General features: G+C 36.1%; 3 protein-coding genes across 3 annotated transcripts; all 3 read right to left on the bottom strand.

The window, feature by feature from the left end:
* Positions 1–2,066: 2,066 nt before the first annotated feature.
* On the bottom strand, positions 2,067–9,954 carry LOC129574436 (O-acyltransferase like protein-like). Its single transcript, XM_055456487.1, has 13 exons — positions 9,925–9,954; positions 9,284–9,778; positions 5,665–5,772; positions 5,276–5,447; positions 4,885–5,129; positions 4,602–4,795; positions 4,218–4,502; positions 3,974–4,129; positions 3,775–3,894; positions 3,041–3,286; positions 2,717–2,942; positions 2,332–2,649; positions 2,067–2,249 (listed from the first exon to the last, which is right to left on the bottom strand). Exons 1-13 carry the CDS (start codon positions 9,952–9,954, stop codon positions 2,067–2,069), a joined length of 2,778 nt encoding a protein of 925 aa, XP_055312462.1.
* Positions 9,955–11,243: 1,289 nt separating this feature from the next.
* On the bottom strand, positions 11,244–15,868 carry LOC129574326 (zinc finger protein OZF-like). Its single transcript, XM_055456159.1, has 3 exons — positions 15,792–15,868; positions 12,977–15,638; positions 11,244–12,706 (listed from the first exon to the last, which is right to left on the bottom strand). Exon 3 carries the CDS (start codon positions 12,701–12,703, stop codon positions 11,342–11,344), a length of 1,362 nt encoding a protein of 453 aa, XP_055312134.1. The 5' UTR covers positions 12,704–12,706; positions 12,977–15,638; positions 15,792–15,868; the 3' UTR covers positions 11,244–11,341.
* On the bottom strand, positions 14,280–15,635 carry LOC129574435 (zinc finger protein OZF-like). The gene has a single exon (XM_055456486.1). The coding sequence runs from the start codon at positions 15,633–15,635 to the stop codon at positions 14,280–14,282; it is 1,356 nt and encodes a 451-aa protein (XP_055312461.1).
* Positions 15,869–19,763: the final 3,895 nt, after the last annotated feature.

Below are 19,763 nucleotides of genomic sequence, written 5' to 3'. Positions count from 1 at the left end.
CTCTTCGCCGATGAATACGAAACGCAAAAAAATCGCCGAACAAAGTGAAACACCAATCTGTTATTGGATCAATATGAAGCATGAAATCGTTGGCTACTATTTTATTCACGTTGCGCTTCGTTTCGAAGCGCGGCAAGTGTTTCATTTTGTTCCAGTAACAGAACGTTGTATCACTTTGTTCGGCGACGCGCTCAATGTACTGTTTTGGAAAAATATGCATGATTTGATATAGTTTTGAGTCCATTGGTATGATGATTCATTTTAACACAACACCCATTCTATTTCGCTCACACTTACGTGCACTTTAACGTTGCTGAAACATGTACGTTCTTGTTTCTTTACTGCGCACATCTTTTTAACAGTAAAGCAGACTACTTTGTTATACGGGTAAAAATTGCACGTAAGTGTGAGCGAAATAGAATTGGTGTTGTGCGTCCGTGTTTTGGCCATGTATAGATTTCACTATATAAACCAATGTATTCACAGCGGCGTGAACCCGCGTTCCGAGGATTTCATACAAACTTCCCATGTAGACGATCCGAAATAGGCAACAGTCGAAAAAAAAAGTTTAAATTTTTTTTCGATTTTCATATAGTATTTTTTTCTGCTCTATTGGTGTTATCGGCACATCGAAATTCGCGCTCCTTATCAGTTAATTTTCACTTCATAGACAAATCACGACCAAAACCACCATTAAAATGAATCATCATACCAATGGACTCAAAAGTGTATCAAACATTTTTGTTTCAATTAAAGTGAAACACAATTTCTATAGTCAGCCGATATTTCACGATTCACTTTCAAGCGAACAGAATTTATGTTGCACTCGCACAAAACTATATCAAATCATGCATATTTGTTCAAAACAGTACATTGAGCGCGTCGCCGAACAAAGTGATACAACGTTCTGTTACTGGAACAAAATGAAACACTTGCCGCGCTTCGAAACAAAGCGCAACGTAAATAAAATAGTGGCCAACGATTTCATGTTTCATATTGATCCAATAACAGATTGGTGTTTCACTTTGTTCGGCGATTTTTTTGCGTTTCGTATTCATCGGCGAAGAGTCAATACGTTGTTTTTATGCTCACGGGTTCAATAGTTCTTTTTCCCTAGCGAGGACCTCTTTTAAGGTCTTACACTAGATATAATGAATTTTCAATCCGATTTCCTTAAAGACATTATTCATTGGAGGAAATTTACACTGAGTAGAATCGATTTTCAAAAATAAGTTTTCTCAGCGCGAAAACTCCCGATTTCACGGTTCTGACCGTGAACCAGTATGATTGAAACATACGCAGGCATTCGAAATTTGTTCCTTGCATTCGCATGTATTCGTAGCCACTCGTATTTTAATACATAAATTCAAATACATTCGCAATATTCGCGAGAGTCATAAGACCCTAGGCATTAATCCACTCACACGGATATATGAAATAAGATTTGTTTAGTCTGAATCGTGGCGTTTTTGTTAATTTGCCCATATTATATATTTGTATAGTAAAGGGTTGACTTATCGAACGGATATGGACTTTTGTAAAAAAAAAATTAATAAAAATGAGGGACCTTTACTGGAAAGACAACTAAAGACAAACCGTCTCCATAGAAATAGCCACTTGAATGTTATTTCTATGCAAATTCATGCGACAATTCGATTTTGCATTTCGTCTTGATGCATTTTATTTTTTGAGGTTTTTTTTTTATTAATTTTTTCTTCAATGTATTTCCTTCAATTTATTATCAACACATCAACATTTTTAGAAAGAAGAATTAAAATAAACAAATCGATGAGCTTGTAAGTTCCCTAAAGGAAAAAGTTAGAACAACCGGAAGATTTAATGAGCTAAAGTACAAATCAGGTTGAATATTGGTTTGATTCATGTATTGTCAGTAAATGGCTTGATTCAAGCAATTCCGTTATTATGCACCATTGTAAAATTGCATCCAAAACACAAAAAACTTGAATAAATGAATGAATTACTTTGCAAATGCACATAAGAATAGATGCACTAGAATCGGGTCGAATCCTGTGACTCCATGAATCATACCAAATTCCACTGGATTTTCAAAGCATTTTCTTCGCTCCAATTAGTTCGGTTGGTTTTGATGGACATGCCACCATTTTTCGTTTTAATGATGATTGCCTCAAGATTATTGCCGAAAGCTTTGTGTATGGTATTTCGAACAAGAGTGAAAACACCACCGACGCTAGATAAATGTAGACATTAATTCCAGTTGTCATTACCACCTAGAAAAACAATCAAGAAATGAATTAATAAATGAGGAAAAAAACTGATTCGACCATATCATGTGATATACATTCTACAAACCATTGAAACTGGATCGATATGCGTGCTGTGATCTTGCCATCCATATACCAAAATGATAACAACTGGATTTAGCAGATAAATTCCATACGACAATTTGTTGATGTGCACGAAAATTGGATGGTTTAGAAACTTGGCAAAGCGGCCACCATATCCTGCATGACTGGCCAGAATCATCCATGATATTGACGCCGGATACAAAATACGCATGATTGTAAGCGCAAACGCGGTCGTAACATACGATGTGTTAGGGTTTATTGTCGATTTATGGCAAAGAATAGGAATTGTTATCATCACGATCCAAGTTATTTTGATGGTTTTCTTAGAAGAAAATTTTCAAAAAATGGTTTCGTTACAAAAATTGTCAATGTTCTTGTAAACCACTTACTTCACCCAAGGGCAATTTACCCTTCATCATGTACATGACATAGCCAGCTGCAACTCCAACAAGATACGGAAGGACTCGTGTCCATGGCCGAATATAAATGTCAGATAGTAATGAATGAAGAACATCATAGGAGAGTGTGAATTTTATAAAGATGGAGACTGAAAAGAGCAAACCAACGCATATTGCAAATAGCGAACAGAACATTAGCTTTGCTGCATTTGGATATCTGTTCGAGGCGAGATAAATAGAATTCAATTTGATATTTTATTGAGCTTAATTTTCAAGATTTTAATCATTTCAAGATGAAATAGAAAAAAAAATTACTTTGCATAAATGAACAGCAATGCGGTTGACAAAATGGTGAATTGCATTTCGCACGCCAGGTACCACGACCAATTTACACCCATTTTTTCTAAACTAAAGAAATTTTGGATATACAATAGATTTCTCCACCAAAATTCACTGCAGTTTACATCGTTTCGATCATGAATCCAGAACGGCGATGTTTCTACCAATCGCAATGTTATGATTTCCACACAGCCAATAACAATCAAATACATTGGCGTCAGTCTGAAAATATTCCATGATTGATATTAATAAATATATGAACCAATAAGAACCTGATTGAAGTGCACTTGTAAAAGATACAATTGAATCCAAAAAGTGCATATTTGCTGCTGAGCATGCCCAAGCTGAGCTGAATTTATTGACTCAGGTGCCTGAAGCATTATTTTAACACACCTTAAGTGTGAAACCCATGATGTACATTTTTCATTTTCAGTAAAGATCTACGTTTTTTATCAATTCTATTAAGATGGATCCCAGCTACTAGCAGAGAAAGAGAACGAACATGTCCGATAGCCGACGGTAACACCATGACCGACCGAGATCCGACAAATCTTCGATCGGGCTTTAGAACTCTGTCCGCTAGCAATGAAAATTTTACACCGTAGATGTGTTAAAATAATGCTTCAGATACCTAAGTCAATTCCGTCTAATGCAGCAAAATCCCATCTCGGAAAAAAAAAATTGAATAAAGAAATAAAAGTCAGTAATACCTTATGTACCGGTTTAGCATCTGTTTTCCAAACAATTTCAAATTTTGTAAGAGATTATTGTTTTTAATTTCATTCAGCTTCGATTGATTGAGCAGAAAATTGTATGTAAGCAGAAGACCACTAAAACGCATACATTTTGACAAAACAGTTTGAAATATGGGCAAAAAATAAAATAGAAGAAGAGCACTCAATAGCTAACCTAATGGTAAAGAAAACATCAATAATGGTGGATGCTGTCATAACCCACTGCCACAAGGGCTGCTCACCATATGAAAACATCATCGCGGCATTATGCACCGTAAAATGATTGTACCAATACACATGTAAAATCACAGCCGAAAAACAAGCAATCGATCTGCAATAAATAGTTTGATATTAAAAAATTACAATTCACAGCGAGTTCATATTCGAATTTTGAATAAAACAAAATTCGATGTACATACTTTAAACCATCAACGATGGGCACCGCATTGGCGGGCGTTTCAAAATTGGTAAGCATTTGAATATTCTTTCGCAGCGAAAAACATTCGACAATTTCATCGAGGAACAGATTCTTTGGTGCACTGATTTTGGGACAGTCTGGTGGAGTTGAAGGAGAATTTTTAACAAGGCCAGATGACACGTTTCGTGTTTCAATGGGGTTCTCTGTTTTTGCTGCCTCATCATACGCACTGCCTTCTCTCATGTATCCGATCACCATCATTAACAATGAGAAACCCACACAGAATCTGCAACAATAACACCATTCAATTCAAATATTTCATTCACTTACGAAACGTCCGGAAGTGGTCATGTGCATTGTGACAGATTGTCGTCAATCATTTTACCCAATCAATCGGAAGCTCCATTTATCCATCAAATTTGTTTTGGCATTAAGATCCTTAACTTGCAGCACATTTGGCTGGTGATCGTGCATAATTTGAGCGCTCAATATGGATGAATCGAAGAATTCTTGCGTCAAATTGGCAATTTCACCATTGGAACAGGATCGGGGTAGACAAAGCCCCACATGAAGTATTTTCTATGAATTTGTAAAGAAAAGAATCAGAATTATCTCCACATGTTTATTCATAGAACAATAACATGACCATTCGGAACGAAATTCCATACATTTGTCTCCAACAGGAATTCCACTTGAACTTGAAACGGCGAACGATGCTCTGCGTAAACCATTCGATAATCGATATCAAATGGTGCAGTTGCCGACCACAAATCACTATGTGCAAATCGTTTGAAACGATTTGATATTGTGAGTGGTGGTGGGTTTTGTACCGCGTGACAGCCTTGTATTGAACCCATCCAAAAGTTGTGACCAAGAACGAATCCGGGAACTGGCATTGCAGACGAATCCAAAGCTGAATGAACAATTGATTAATCTTTTTCGAATATTCTGGGTGAAAAATCAAATCATCGGAAAGATAAGCCGTTTGATTCAAATGAACTCTCACACATTTAACGTATACAATGAAGTTTTCCAAAGGATTTCTGGGTTATTGCTTACCTTTTATCGCCCATATTTCCTTCCGATGAATTCCATCATAGATTTGTTTCAATTCTCGGTGGCATTGGTGTGTCGCTTGTGGACGATTTGATGCTATGTCAACAACGCCATATAAAATAGATGTTGATTTTAGGCGATCGAATTCATTGTGCGATGCTACGAACTCTGTTGGCTAATGAGCAAGAGATATTGAGGTGAGTGAAACAGAAACGACCGCGTTAGAAACAAGTAATTCGATACTGATATGATCCAATAAATGAGATCGCGGCAATAATTATTTTGCTAGAATAATAGCAAAATTGGACGTAAAATTGCAAAGTCTCATCATTAGACATATGGTAGCATCGATCTTTGCATGTTTTTAACACGATCGTTGCTGTGTCACTCACCTCAATATCGCTCGCTGCAACAATAAATAATTTGGCAGCATTGTGGCCAATTGGCGCCAATATGGTGGAAAAATGTAACAAAAATACGGACACTTTAAGATTCATAATCTAATTCGGCAATTCAAATAAAGGAAAATCATAGACTTATTGTGCACGGAAAGCACTCAAAACCGAATTAAACGTTCGAATCGTTTGCTACTAAGTTTTTATAATATATATCGTGATAAAACTGAATGCGCCGAGGCGAAGATTGGTTTGGTAGAAAATTTAGAGACTTCACTTGATGCTTTCTTCTTAGTTCGTTGACAATAAATTAGCGACTGTTCCACTAGATCACTTGATGTGCTGATATTTATTTTATTTCATTGATATTGAAAACAGGAAAATCCAGATAAACATTCTTCGCCTATGTGTTTTGACCACAATTTTGTTGAATGTCTAATTCTACGTTTTTCAATATTTCTTTTGTTTGTTTACAAATCTTTGACTAGAAGAAAGAGAAAACATCGAAAAATAATTATTTCATTTGATACAACAACAACAACAACAACAACAACAACAACAACAACAGATGTTTAAAGAGCATATTTATACCTTTCGGTGTTTGAATTAGTGCAATTAAAATAAAGTTAATTAGTGTGTGATTTCATTTAATAATAAGAAACAAGTTGATAATAATTCATTTGCAAGGTTAGCATGTACTACTATTAAACCCCAAATATTTTCGTCAAGAAGACTCATATTATTTTTTTACAAAAATGCAAAAGTGGTGTGTTGGGTTAAAGGCGTTTCCGAAAATGGTTATTCGTTTATTATTATGTGAAGTTTCGCTCTTAATTTATTTTTTTAAGAAATACTGAGGAAACTATTATCTTTTCGTCGAAAATGAGTCTTACACCGATTTCCTCATAAAGTTTGCGTTAAATCGACAGTTAATGAATTTTTTTATAAATCAAGAGAGAATCACTTGATCAGATCATCTATGAATCCTCATGACGAAGAGATAGTTATGTATCTATCAATCATGCATTATTAGTTCATTTGAAATGTACGATCGAATTTGCTTCGAAAGAATCCAATGAAAACAATTTCATTCCATTAAAAACTGAAGTAACGGACGTAGCTTTGACGAAGGTAAAACAAATCAAGGTGTTCACCTTAGGTGAGGCTCATAATGTAAGATTGATTGATAGATAAATAATTATTTCGATGAATGGAGACTAATAGACCGATAATAATAAGCCAAACTAATCAATGAGGTGTAAATTATAGATGATTATAGTGTAACATTCTTATAAGAATGGCTTGGACAGAATCATAGATTTCTTATGACCAATTAATTATAATTAATAGGTACTGTTAACATTGGCCAAATGAAACTCTCAGGTCAGTGGAAATACGCTTTAATGAGCATTTGAATGTATTGAGCATAGTGAAGTGTCAAAGCCTGCGTTTGGCGCTCATGCGATTTCGTAAAAAAATGTAGCAACTGGCAATGTTGATGTCGTGAATAGTTTCAGACTGATGAGAGAAGACTTAACGCCTATGAACGTGCACTGTGCACACTGCACACTGCACAGTGCAATATGAATATACAAAACAACTAGAAGACAGATTTAGATAACGGCAACATTGATTACGTTTGGCTCTTTTCGTTTACATAAATGCTTGACCATATTTGAAATCCATTGCTTCAAAACCAGCTATGAATTCATCGATGGAAATGAGAGCATTGAGCCATCTTTCCACCAGCTCCAAAGTTGCTATTCCCTTGAATGCCGAAAACTCATGCAACCTCGCTCACAATTACGTGCAATTTTTATGTGTTTTATAATTGGTTGACAACCGATAGACTTGCATTTCTAGCGCCACTTTTGAGCAGGCCATAGTGTTCTTGATATTCATTTGCTATCGCCGATTTGTCACCATTCAAATGAAGTCCCCGCTTTATTTCTTAGAACGTGTTTCCATCAGTTGCTTGCGACAATAGTACCAGTGCGGTCGCCACGGGAATTGGAGAGACGATCATATTTCGATTTGATTGCTACGATGCAAAAGATTTTCAAGTCATTCATTTAGAAGTGTCTTTCGGTTTTACTCAAAAATACCTGATATAAGTTTGATGTAAATTGGGAAATTCCTTTGGCGACTTCATTTGCTCGAACGTCTGTGGCAAGTGCGAAAAAATCGCAAACACAATCATCAAGCGCAACACTTGAATTGGGAGAAGAAAAAAGTTAAGGAAACAATTGCTCGTGAGTCATTTGGGTAATGAATAAAATAAATACTTTTTCTGAAATGATCTGGAGATGCGTTTTACTATCAAGTAATTCGTTCACGTATTCAGACACAATGAATCTATTTGCCAGTGTCTCGATGTCTCTTTATAAAAATTACGATCGGAAGAAAACAATTGGAGTTGCATACAGCAGCAATCATCAAATCAAGTGCTTTTGTTATTTTTGAGTGTCAAATTTCGTTTATTATCAAAATCATGGGTGAGATTGAGAATAGAGTATATTTCGCTGGCTTTGTTATGAAAGAGTAGAGCAAGTTTTTTTCCTTTTAAAATTTTTCAACTTGAAATAAATCGGACTAACATAATAATAAATGTTACTAGGTTCTCCTTTGAGCCCCCAAAATTTGATTAAAGATCGTTCTTGTTTGTTTCACGATTTATTTTATTATGCTCTGTTTTACAGTTTTGTTACGCTATTTATAATATTTTGAAATATATAATAGAATTTGTGACTTATTTCTTCTCCAAACGATGAACTGTTTTCATGTGTTGATTGGCATTGCTCTTGTGGGTAAAGCTTGCTGAGCACACTTCGCATTGAATTCGCTCTCCGGTGTGACCTTTTCGCATGTGAATCTTCAACCTTTGTTTGCCTCGACGATGCTCTTTGCACAAATGGCATTGATACTGACGGTAGCCACAGCTATCTTCATGAACCTCTTTTGCATCTTCGGTTGCGTATCCTCCGAAGCATTTGGAGCATTGGAATGGGAACTGGTCGCTGTGTGCTGAAGACAAATGCTGATTTAAATACATCTGTTGGATGAACTTCTTTTTGCAAATTCCACATTCGATCGATCTTTTTGCTCCGTGTTTTCCTTGCATGTGCCGCTTCAAATGACCCTTGTGAACAGTTTTGTAATGACACTGATTGCATACAAAAAGGCTTTGTTGGCAGCACGTTTCATGAGCTTGCCTAACTTCCAGAGTGGCGAATCGTTGACCACATTTGGAACAGGCATTCGGCAGTTCATCTTTGTGAGTCATCGAATGACATTGAAGGTCAAAGTTCTTCGAGAATGATTTGGAACAAATGGAGCACTCGAACGGCTTTTCCCCAGTGTGGGTCCGCATATGTCTTATCAAATGTGGTTTGTTGATCGTTCTATATCCACAAGTGTTGCATTCGAATTGCTGTGAACTACATAGCCTTTCATGATCGATCTTGACTGATTCTTGCTCAAATCTTTGGTTACATTTTGAACAATGGAATCGGCCATGCGTTTTCTTGTGACGATATAAAGCATCTTTTCGTGCAAAGGACTTCGAGCAAACATCACACTGAAACGGCTCTTCTCCAGTGTGAATTCGTAAGTGTACTTTGAGGTTGGAATTGTTACTTGCCAAATGATTGCACACATGGCATTTGCTTTTCTTTTGCTTTTTGGCCGCTTGATTCCTGGGAATCGTTCGTTTGCTCTGGTTTTTTGATGCTTTATTTCGCTTCTTTCCTCTGCCGACTGGTTTCGTAGGTTTAACATCGATGGCGTCACCAATTGGCTCTTCGTTGTCATCATCGTTGGCGGCGGCGCTGTCATCCAATCGTTCACACGGTGCCGATTCTTTTTCTCTGCCCGTCTCTTCTTCTTCACATTTGACCTCATCTTTGATCTGATCGAAGTCATCAGCAAAATCGATCGGTCCTTCGTAATTCGCAAGATATCTTCCATCAACTGTCGGCCGTGGTATGTTAATGTCATCGTCACCGTCATTGAGCTCTTCTTTAATCACCGGCTCTTGCTTGACTTCAACCTTTGTGCACTTTGATTTGCGCTTGCAGCGTCTACCAGAAACACCTTTGAATGGCTTCATTTCCTGTTGGATTCGGGAAAAAATATGAAAAATCAATAATGAGAACTGATTCAACCAAATGTAAACTATGCGTGTTTGACTGGTTTATGCAAAGGAAAAGTACACATGCGCACATAGCTTTTTCACTTGAAAGTTGGGTTATGTGTTACCAATTTTCGTGAGCATCTATTGATTTTCATGATTTTTCTATTTTTCGATTGAGTCACAAAATGTGTATACTCAAAAAATGACATCCAAATGAATAAAAAATTAAAAATATTCGACACTCACGTTTGTCGTCGCCTTTTCTCTCTGGAAAATATTTCTTTCACGTATCTCTCAAGATGTCTGCTTCACTCTGTGGTCGACGGAACAATCTAGAACAACGTACAACGTAAACCACAGCATCGAAGCTGATTTTCACACGCTTGCAACCGTGCTATTTGTGGTAGTGAGTTTCGTTAAGTTCTCAACGACGCAAAGTGACACTTCATCTCCATTGGTAGCTGTCAATTGAGCAAAAAGCAGAGCTCAATTCAAAATTATCAGTTAAATTCATGCGAAATGTTCTTTTTTCAAATTCCAACTTCCAATTTGTATGGAAATTGAATAGATGGCAGAAAATTGAAAGCAATTCCATTGGGAACGAAGAGAATTTTGGTGCGTGAAATTTGAATGATGGAAACATTTAGTTGTGAAACAATAACAAACTGATTCGTTGTGTTTATGTTTATGATGTAAACCAATTAGTATCGCAGAATACTATTTTAATTTCTGGCTCAGCAAATGCATACGATTCAGGATGGGAATGAATCCATTCGCGGTACATGCGATTATTAATCACAGTCGACTAACGATTTAGTTTAGGATTTGTCTGAAGAACCGAAAACCGAATTATGGCTGACGAGATTGAATCCATTATGTTTTTGTATTTCTGTAAACAACTACAACCGCATATCACCACTCCAAGTCATTCGTTCATCGATCTATTATTGTTATCCAATCCATGAATTGAACAAGAGTCGCATTAGAAGAGCATGTTTCTGTTTGTAATCGAAAATATCTGGAGTCTGAAGTGTGACATTTATTGGTTAAGTGGCGGCAATGAATTGGGCAAATAGACAAGTAATCAGAAACCAATTCAAATCGAATATTCGAATAATGAGAATTATGAACAATATATTTTGAAGTTGAGACTTTGTAATAAAAATGTACAAACCCGATTCGAATGCAGAGTTGGCCAAGATAATACATATTCCCGGAACCATTTGTTTCTTTCTTTGGAGAAGAGAATTGCTGCAAAAATGAACTCAGAAATTGAACGCAACACTCTTAACCCGTTTTTTTTCTTTTTATTCCGGTTTCAATATTTATTCATGTTTTGTTCTATTTCGATCAAAATGGGAGCTTAAATCTCAAGCGATAACCATGCAGTTTTATTTTGGAAAGTATTGAATGTTATTTGAACCCGTGCGCATAAAAACGACGCCTTGATGTGGTTGTCTTTTATGTGTGAATTATTTTGTAAGTGTCATGAAATATTTGTTTTAATCTTAACTACGTTAATGAATCTAAGTGATGCGTGACTTATTTCTTCTTCAAACGGTGAACTGCCTTCATGTGTCGATTGGCATTGCTCTTGTGGGTAAAGCTTGCTGAGCACACTTCGCATTGAATTCGCTCTCCGGTGTGACCTTTTCGCATGTGAATCTTCAACTTTTGTTTGTCTCGACGATACTCTTTGCACAAATGGCATTGATACTGACGGTAGCCACAGCTATCTTCATGAACCTCTTTTGCATCTTCGGTTGCGTATCCTCCGAAGCATTTGGAGCATTGGAATGGAAATTGGTCACTGTGTGCTGAAGACAAATGCTGATTTAAATAAATCTGTTTGACGAATTGTTTGCTGCAAATTCCACATTTTATCGATCGTTTTGCTCCGTGTTTTGATTGCAAGTGTGTCTTATAATTATTCTTGTGAACAGTTCTGTAATGGCACTGATTGCATGCATAAAGACCTCGTTGGCAGCGCGTTTTGTGTGTTTGCTTATCGTCTGGTGTGGCAAATCGTCGACCACATTTCGAACAAGCCTTCGGCAGTTCATCTTTGTGAGTCATTGAATGTCTTTGGAGTTTTGTGTTGGTTGTGAATGATTTGGAACAAATTGAGCACTCGAACGGCTTCTCCCCTGTGTGAGTCCGCATATGACTTTTTAAGTTTGGTTTGTGCAATGCTTTGTATCCGCAAATATCGCATTCGAATTGGCGTGGATTACAGAGCCTTTCATGTTCGATCTTGACTGATTCTTGCTCAAATATTTGATTACATTTCGAACAACGAAACTGGCCATGCGTTTTCTTATGCTTGTTCAGATCACCTTTTCGTGCAAATGACTTCGAACAAACATCACACTGATACGGCTTTTCTCCAGTGTGAGTGTGCAAGTGTCGTATGAGTTCAGCCTTGCAACGTGCCAAATGATTGCACACATGGCATTTGTGCTTCTTTTGCTTTTTGGCCGCTTGATTTCTGGGAATCGTTTGTTTGTTTAGTCTTTTGGAGCTTCCATCCCGTTTCTTCCCACTGGTTGCGACTGGTTGCGATTGTTGAACATCGGTTACGTCATCCATCAAGTCTTTGTTGTCATCATGGTTGGCAGCAGCTCCGTCATTTGATCGTTCACATGGTGTCGAGTCCTTTTCTTTGTCCATCTCTCCTTCTTCACATTTGATTTCATCTTTTACTTCATCGAAATCATCGTTAAAGTCAATCGGCCCATCGTAATTCTCACGATATCTTCCATCAACTGTCGGCCGTGGTATGTTCATGACATCGTCACCGTCATTGGGCTCATCTTTTATCACCGGCTCTTGCTTGACTTCAACCTTTGTGCACTTTGATTTACGCTTGCAGCGTCTACCAGAAACACCTTTGAATGGCTTCATTTTCTGTTGAATTCAAGGGAAAACAATATCATAAATCATTGAGCCCTGTTTCAATCAAATGTAAACTATGCGTGCTCGACTCGTTTATACAAAGGAAAAGTACGCATGCAATGTGCACTCAGGGCGTTTGTTCGAATATTGGGTTATGTATGTGTAACCAATTTTCGTGAGCATCTATTGATTTTCATGATTTTTTCTATTTTTCGATCGAATCACAAAATTTTATATTCAAGAAGTGACATCTGATCGAATAAAAAAAAATTCAACACTCACGGATGTCGCCGCCTTTTCTCTCTGAAAAATATTTCTTTCACGTATCTCCTTCAAAATGTCTGCTTCACTCTGTGGTCGACGGAACAATCTAGAACAACGTGCAACGTAAACCACAGCATCGAGGCTGATTTTCACACACTTGCAAGCGCGCTGTTTGTGTTGGTGAGTTTCGTTAAGTTCTCAACGACGCAAAGTGACACTTCATCTCCATTGGTAGCTGTCAATTGAGCAAAAAGCAGAGCTCAATTCAAAATAATCAGTTAAATTCATGCGAAATGTTCTTTTTCAAATTCCAACTTCAAATTTGTTTGGTAACTGAATAGATGGCAGAAAATTGAAAGCAATTCCATTGGGAACGAAGAACATTTTGGTGCGTGAAATTTGAATGATGGAAACATTTAGTTGTGAAACAATAACAAACTGATTCGTTGTGTTTATGTTTATGATGTAAACCAATTAGTATCGCAGAATACTATTTTAATTTCTGGCTCAGCAAATGCATACGATTCAAGATGAAAACAAAGCAATTCGCGGTACATGTGCTTATTAATCACAATCGGATATCGATTTAGTTTAGAATTTGTCTGAAGAATCGAAAACCGAATAATGGCTGACGAGATTGAATCCATTATGTTTTTGTATTTCTATAAACAACTACAACCGCATATCACCACTCCAAGTCATTCGTTCATCGATCTATTATTGTTATCCAATCCATGAATTGAACAAGAGTCGCATTAGAAGAGCATGTTTCTGTTTGTAATCGAAAATATCTGGAGTCTGAAGTGTGACATTTATTGGTTAAGTGGCGGCAATGAATTGGGCAAATAGACAAGTAATCAGAAACCAATTCAAATCGAATATTCGAATAATGAGAATTATGAACAATATATTTTGAAGCTGAGACTTCATAATGAAAATGTACAAACCCGATTCGAATGCAGAGTTGGCCAACATAATACATATTCCCGGAACCATTTGTTTCTTTCTTTGGAGAAGAGAATTGCTGCAAAAATGAACTCAGAAATTAAACGCAACCCTCTTCAGCCGCTTTTTTTCTTTTTATTCCAGTTTCAATATGTATTCATGTTCTGTTCTATTTCGATCAAAATGGGAGCTTAAATCTCAAGCGACTATGCAGTTTTATTTTGGAAAGTATTAAATGTTATTTCAATTTCAGGTGCATGCTCGTTATTGCTATTCAGTGACTGTCTTTCATGTGAAATTGCTTTGTAAGTGTCATGAAAGTTTATTATTAGTTTTAAGCTTAACTACGTTTTAATAAATCTCTAGAATTTGTGACTTATTTCTTCTCCAAACGATGAACTGTTTTCATGTGTTGATTGGCATTGCTCTTGTGGGTAAAGCTTGCTGAGCACACTTCGCATTGAATTCGCTCTCCGGTGTGACCTTTTCGCATGTGAATTTTCAACCTTTGTTTGCCTCGACGATGCTCTTTGCACAAATGGCATTGATACTGACGGTAGCCACAGCTATCTTCATGAACCTCTTTTGCATCTTCGCTTGCGTATCCTCCGATGCATTTGGAGCATTGGAATGGGAACTGATCGCTGTGTGCTGATGACAAATGCTGATTTAAAACAATACGTTTGACGAACTTCTTGTTGCAAATTTCACATTCGATCGATCTTTTTGCTCCGTGTTTTGATTGCATGTGCTGCTTCAAATGATTCTTTTGAACAGTTTTGTAATGACACTGATTACAAGCAAATGGACTTCGTTGGCAGCGCGTTTCGTGTGATTTCTTATCGTCTGGAGTGGCAAATCGTCGACCACATTTCGCACAATTATTCGGCAGTTCATCCTTGTGCGGCATGGAATGTCTTTGAAGATTAGCATTTGTTATGAATGATTTGGAACAAATTGAGCACTCGAACGGCTTCTCACCTGTGTGAGTCCGCATATGACTTTTTAAGTTTGGTTTGTGCAATGCTTTGTATCCGCAAATATCGCATTCGAATTGGCGTGGATTACAGAGCCTTTCATGTTCGATCTTGACTGATTCTTGCTCAAATATTTGATTACATTTCGAACAACGAAACTGGCCATGCGTTTTCTTATGCTTGTTCAGATCACCTTTTCGTGCAAATGACTTCGAACAAACATCACACTGATACGGCTTTTCTCCAGTGTGAATTCGAAAGTGTATTTGGAGTTCAGCGCTGCAACGTGATAAATGATTGCACACATGGCATTTGTGCTTCTTTTGCTTTTTGGTCGCTTGATTCCCGGGAATTGTTTGTTTGTTTCGTCTTTTGGCGCCTTCATTCCGTTTCTTCCCGCTGCCAACTGATTCCGGTTGTTGAACATCGATTGCGTCATCCATGGGGTCTTTGTTGTCATCATAGTTGGCGTCGTTGTCATTCGATCGTTCACTTGGTACCGAGGTCTTTCCTTTGCTCGTCTCTTCTTCTTCACATTTGATTTCATCTTTGATCTGATCGAAGTCACAGGCAAAGTCAATCGGCCTTTCGTAATTTGCACGATATCTTCCATCAACTCTCGACCATGGTATGTTCATGACATCGTCACCGTCATTGGGCTCTTCTTTAATCACCAGCTCTTGCTTGACTTCAACCTTTGCAGACTTTGACTTGCGCTTTCTGCATCGACCAGAAACAACTTTGAATGGGTTCATTTCCTGATGGATTGAAGAAAAAAAAATCAAAAGGCAAGTGTCATAGACTTATTCTGACAATTTCCATGAAAATGCTATGTGTTTTGTCTCTTTCAGAATAGAATTGCGAGATTCTGAGCTTAATATCGAAATAAATGAAAAATATTTAACACTTACGGCTGTTGATGCCTTTTTTCTGCTGAAAATTCAATTGATTATCCCTTGCGTGTGTCGTCTTTCAAAATGTCTGCCTCACTGTGTGACCCATCGAACATTCTAGCAAGCTCAGCACCACAACCAGCGGCATCGTTGCTGCGATTCACACACTTGCGTTTATTTGTATTGGTGACTTGTGTCACACTTGTGTCAATCAATAGCTCTCTTTTGAGCAACTTCAGAGTCCGATTCAAAAATGCCCGTTAAATTCGCGTGGAAATTTATTTCACAAATCTAAATTTTATCGAACATTCGGAATTATGATCTTTTTGTCATTCGCATTAAAAATTCATGATGTCTGAATTCTGTTCAATGGGCAACAGACATTGAAGTAAAAAAATTATTAATTCAACCGCCAATATTCATCGTCACCTGTATGAAGTGAATTACTGAATAATTATTGTGCCATTGACAACGAAACGGAATGAATGGCCAAAGATCGCAAGCGATGTGAATTAAGATGGAAACTTTTGGTGCATTGCATTACGTTAAAGATTCAATCACTATGCTTCAAACCAACTGTGGAAATATAGACCTTCAAAACTCTGACATCCCATCACACGGCATCGAAATTGCGCATTTACAGCGGAAGTTCATACAAAGTCATACACTGTATGTCATACAGTAAAATAACGCAATAGTGGGATTACGTGAATCTAAATTGCTTATGATTATTTGAAGAAAAAAATCATTTGTGCAACTGTCGCGAGCGACTCATATCGAGACGTTCTACTGTAATTGAAACAATCAATTGTCAAACAACAACAAACTCATTCGTTCTGTTTATGTTGAAATGTAAACAAATTAGTATTCAGGATTGTCCGATATTTTTGCCTTGCGAATGCGATGATTTCGTTTTGTTGAGCATCGATGTTATTCAAAACTGATTGACGACTAAACCATATTGGATGTTTTTGGCATTTCTCACATCACACCTAAACTAAAACCACTAAATGCTTAATTCAAGGAACACGTTCGTTTGAGATGAGCATCAAACGCGAGAGTGAGATAAAATATTTGAATCACATTTGTGATTAGGGTTTAAAAACGCGTTAATTCGTTTCAGTGTTTCGAAAAAACGTTATTTTACAGAGCCGTTAAATAACGCCCAAAAAACGTTATTTTCGTTTTTTATCGTTATTTCTGCGGTATTTTGAACTGTCAAAATAAAACACTACAGAAAAATAAAGTTTTTTTTATCACCGTTTGCGGTATTTGTCGAAACGGTTGTAAACCCTACATGTGAACATGAATTATGCGACGACTTGCAACGGCCTATTCCTGAAAAATACAATTGAGCACGAAATTGAATCAAAGCTAATGATATTGAATTTACTAAGCATTTATGTTGCAAAAGTGTAAAATCAAATTATTAATCTGTAAAATCTAGGGGAATATCACGAAAAAAATACTATAGAATTTCTATTGATTTTTTAAATTTTTTTCAAATTTATTTCAATTTTAATACATTATGCGAGATATCTGAGATTTTTTCAGATATACCGCGGTATTGCGGTCTGCAAAGTATTGTCATCGCCACAATGACAACTATTTTGACCGCACGACAATGAAAATTATAGTGAAAAAATAAATTTTGTTAGTGACATTTTGCATAGTGAATCGTAAGTTTATCATTTGAAGTTCTGTGTATTTTTCAATACAATATTCAAAATTTCCATAAATATCCATAGATATTTAGTTTTGAAAATTTGACAGTTCGGGCGTGCTTACTAGACGCCATCTTGAATTTTGATATTGAACATATCTTCACAAATCTGCAAAAATTCACATTTATCTTCAAAATTCATACAATTGCGCAAGAAACCGATAGTTTGGAGCTGGAAATTCACCATATCTGTAATACTCTGCATATGTCAAAGTATTCAGCAGAATCTCACATGCTGAATATGAGTAAATAATACAGATTTTGCGAAATATTTGAAATAACATTGATTTTATTGGATTTGTATGAAATAAATGAGATAAAAATAAGTTTTGTGAATAAAAATTTCGTGATATTCCCCTAGGTTAAGGAAATATAACTTCGAATGCATCGATGATCGTGAGCTGGTGATGAACAATCATGCCCTGACATTGGCTGTCGAAAGTGGTATTAATTTGAAGATATCCCACCGAGGCATGGTAGATGCACTTTGAAGCTCTGAAAACTTGACAAATATCAACCAACGAAAATGTAGCGAATTCTAGAATGTTTCCATCTTACAAATAAAGAAAAAAAAGTAAAACATTGAATTTTGAGTCGTTTTCTTTGTACTCATCAATTTTTATTTCAATTTATTTTATCATTTATTGTAGTTCATCTGAAACAAGTTCATTGAATTTTAAATATAGAAAATTTGTTTCACAAAATTTTTCATCATCATCATCATTGTTTTGTTTTTTCTTTGTTAAAATACCATGAAAAAAGTTGATAGTAATTGATTTCGCGTGAAATATAGTGAAAAAAGATGATTCCTCAGTACGATTGGCTTTTTTTTTTATTGTATGAACAGTAAGAAATGAAGTGCAATGGAAAAACACTCTCTCGAGAGATTAACATGATCGTCAAATAGCGAAAAAAACACGTACATTCATTTCTTGTTTTAATTCGATTTTCGATAGATAATTTCATTAACACCTATAAAAAAAATGTATAGAACTTTTTTTTGTTTAAATCTTCTTGTTATTATTCTTTTTGATTGGTTCAATTTTTAGTAAATGTCATTTTTTGTTATCTTCCTCAAATAGTAAATATTTAACGACAGTGTTTGTTTGTGTATCGACGGCATTTCCAAGCGGGGGAAAAAAATTACGATAAAATCTAGAAATTTCATGTTACATAACATTTACAATCACTTAAGAAGCGCGTCAATTTTTCTTTTATTTCATAATTGTACATTTTATTTAGCTTAGACATGTTTTGGTCGAATTGGAATCAATGTTCAAAATGTTCATGTTTTCGTTTTGATTAGTTTTGATTTTAAGTTGATTTTTTCTTTTAATTTTTTTTTCTGCAAATTTCCCATGGAGATCATATGTGTGGTTGTAAGCATTGCTAAATGCTAAATACAAATAAGATTTTTGTTTGTGTATATGGCTCATTGAATGGCGGTATATCAAAAGGGGATCATTGGGTGGTTGAAGGAAAGAAAACGCGGATCTAAACACAGGTTTCGCTATATACCTGCCTAAATATTTATATATATAAATGTGAATAAAACACATACACACACGAAAAAAATTTGATATAATTGACTCTCTTCTCTTGACTAGCTAAAAGTGTTTTCCATTTGAATATATGTATATATTATACTGTTCTCGCATTTCTGTCTCTACCAATAAAACAAATTGTTCCTAAGTGTCTCTATAATTCGTCTAAAATCGTCTCGCACGCGTACCACTGCGCGTCAATGTTATCGTGCCATTAGTGAGTGTCTGTGTGTGTATGTTTTTCCCGTAAATCGCGTAAGCAGTTTCGATTAATTTCTACCATATATAGTTTTAGTTTCATCTCTGTCATTTCACTTATTCTACAGTTGAAGTGTTTGTGTGTATGTGTATTGATAAAACTCTGTTTGTTTTTTTCTTCTTCTTCTTTGTCGCATTTTTCTAATCACTACTCATTCCCAAAAGAAAATCCATCAGCTACTACTTCCTTATGCATCTCACTACAAAATAAGTCAAACAGCTCTGTGTTACTCTTCTCCTTCTTCTTTTTGTTGCTGTAATATATATAAAATTCATTGCTCATCAGCCAATTTCACTAAATTCTCTAATAAAGTGTATGTATACATAATTGTGTGTGTGTGTTTGTATATAAAGATCATAAATATCCTCTCTAATGATTACTATTTCGCAAATTAAACATATTCGATACACTCTCATCAACTACAAAACCATAGGCCGAATCTAATCATCGATCGATCGTTTGTT

This window comes from Sitodiplosis mosellana, unplaced genomic scaffold (assembly GCF_009176505.1).
Source record: "Sitodiplosis mosellana isolate CC-2019 unplaced genomic scaffold, AAFC_SMos_1.0 Smas_scaffold_6162, whole genome shotgun sequence".
In the NCBI taxonomy this organism is placed as follows: Eukaryota; Metazoa; Arthropoda; class Insecta; order Diptera; family Cecidomyiidae; genus Sitodiplosis; species Sitodiplosis mosellana.
This window is presented reverse-complemented; position numbering and strand designations above follow the sequence as displayed.

What these genes read in the sequence shown, in the direction of transcription:
- LOC129574435 (XM_055456486.1), bottom strand. Translation starts at nt 15,635, where the DNA reads ATGAACCCATTCAAAGTTGTTTCTGGTCGATGCAGAAAGCGCAAGTCA.
- LOC129574326 (XM_055456159.1), bottom strand. Translation starts at nt 12,703, where the DNA reads ATGAAGCCATTCAAAGGTGTTTCTGGTAGACGCTGCAAGCGTAAATCA.
- LOC129574436 (XM_055456487.1), bottom strand. Translation starts at nt 9,954, where the DNA reads ATGAAAATCAATAGATGCTCACGAAAATTG. An exon ending in AATTCCTGTTGGAGACAAAT is followed by an intron (nt 4,796 to 4,884) that starts GTATGGAATTTC and finishes ACAAATTCATAG; the next exon opens with AAAATACTTCATGTGGGGCT. An exon ending in ATGCTAAACCGGTACATAAG is followed by an intron (nt 3,287 to 3,774) that starts GTATTACTGACT and finishes GAATATTTTCAG; the next exon opens with ACTGACGCCAATGTATTTGA.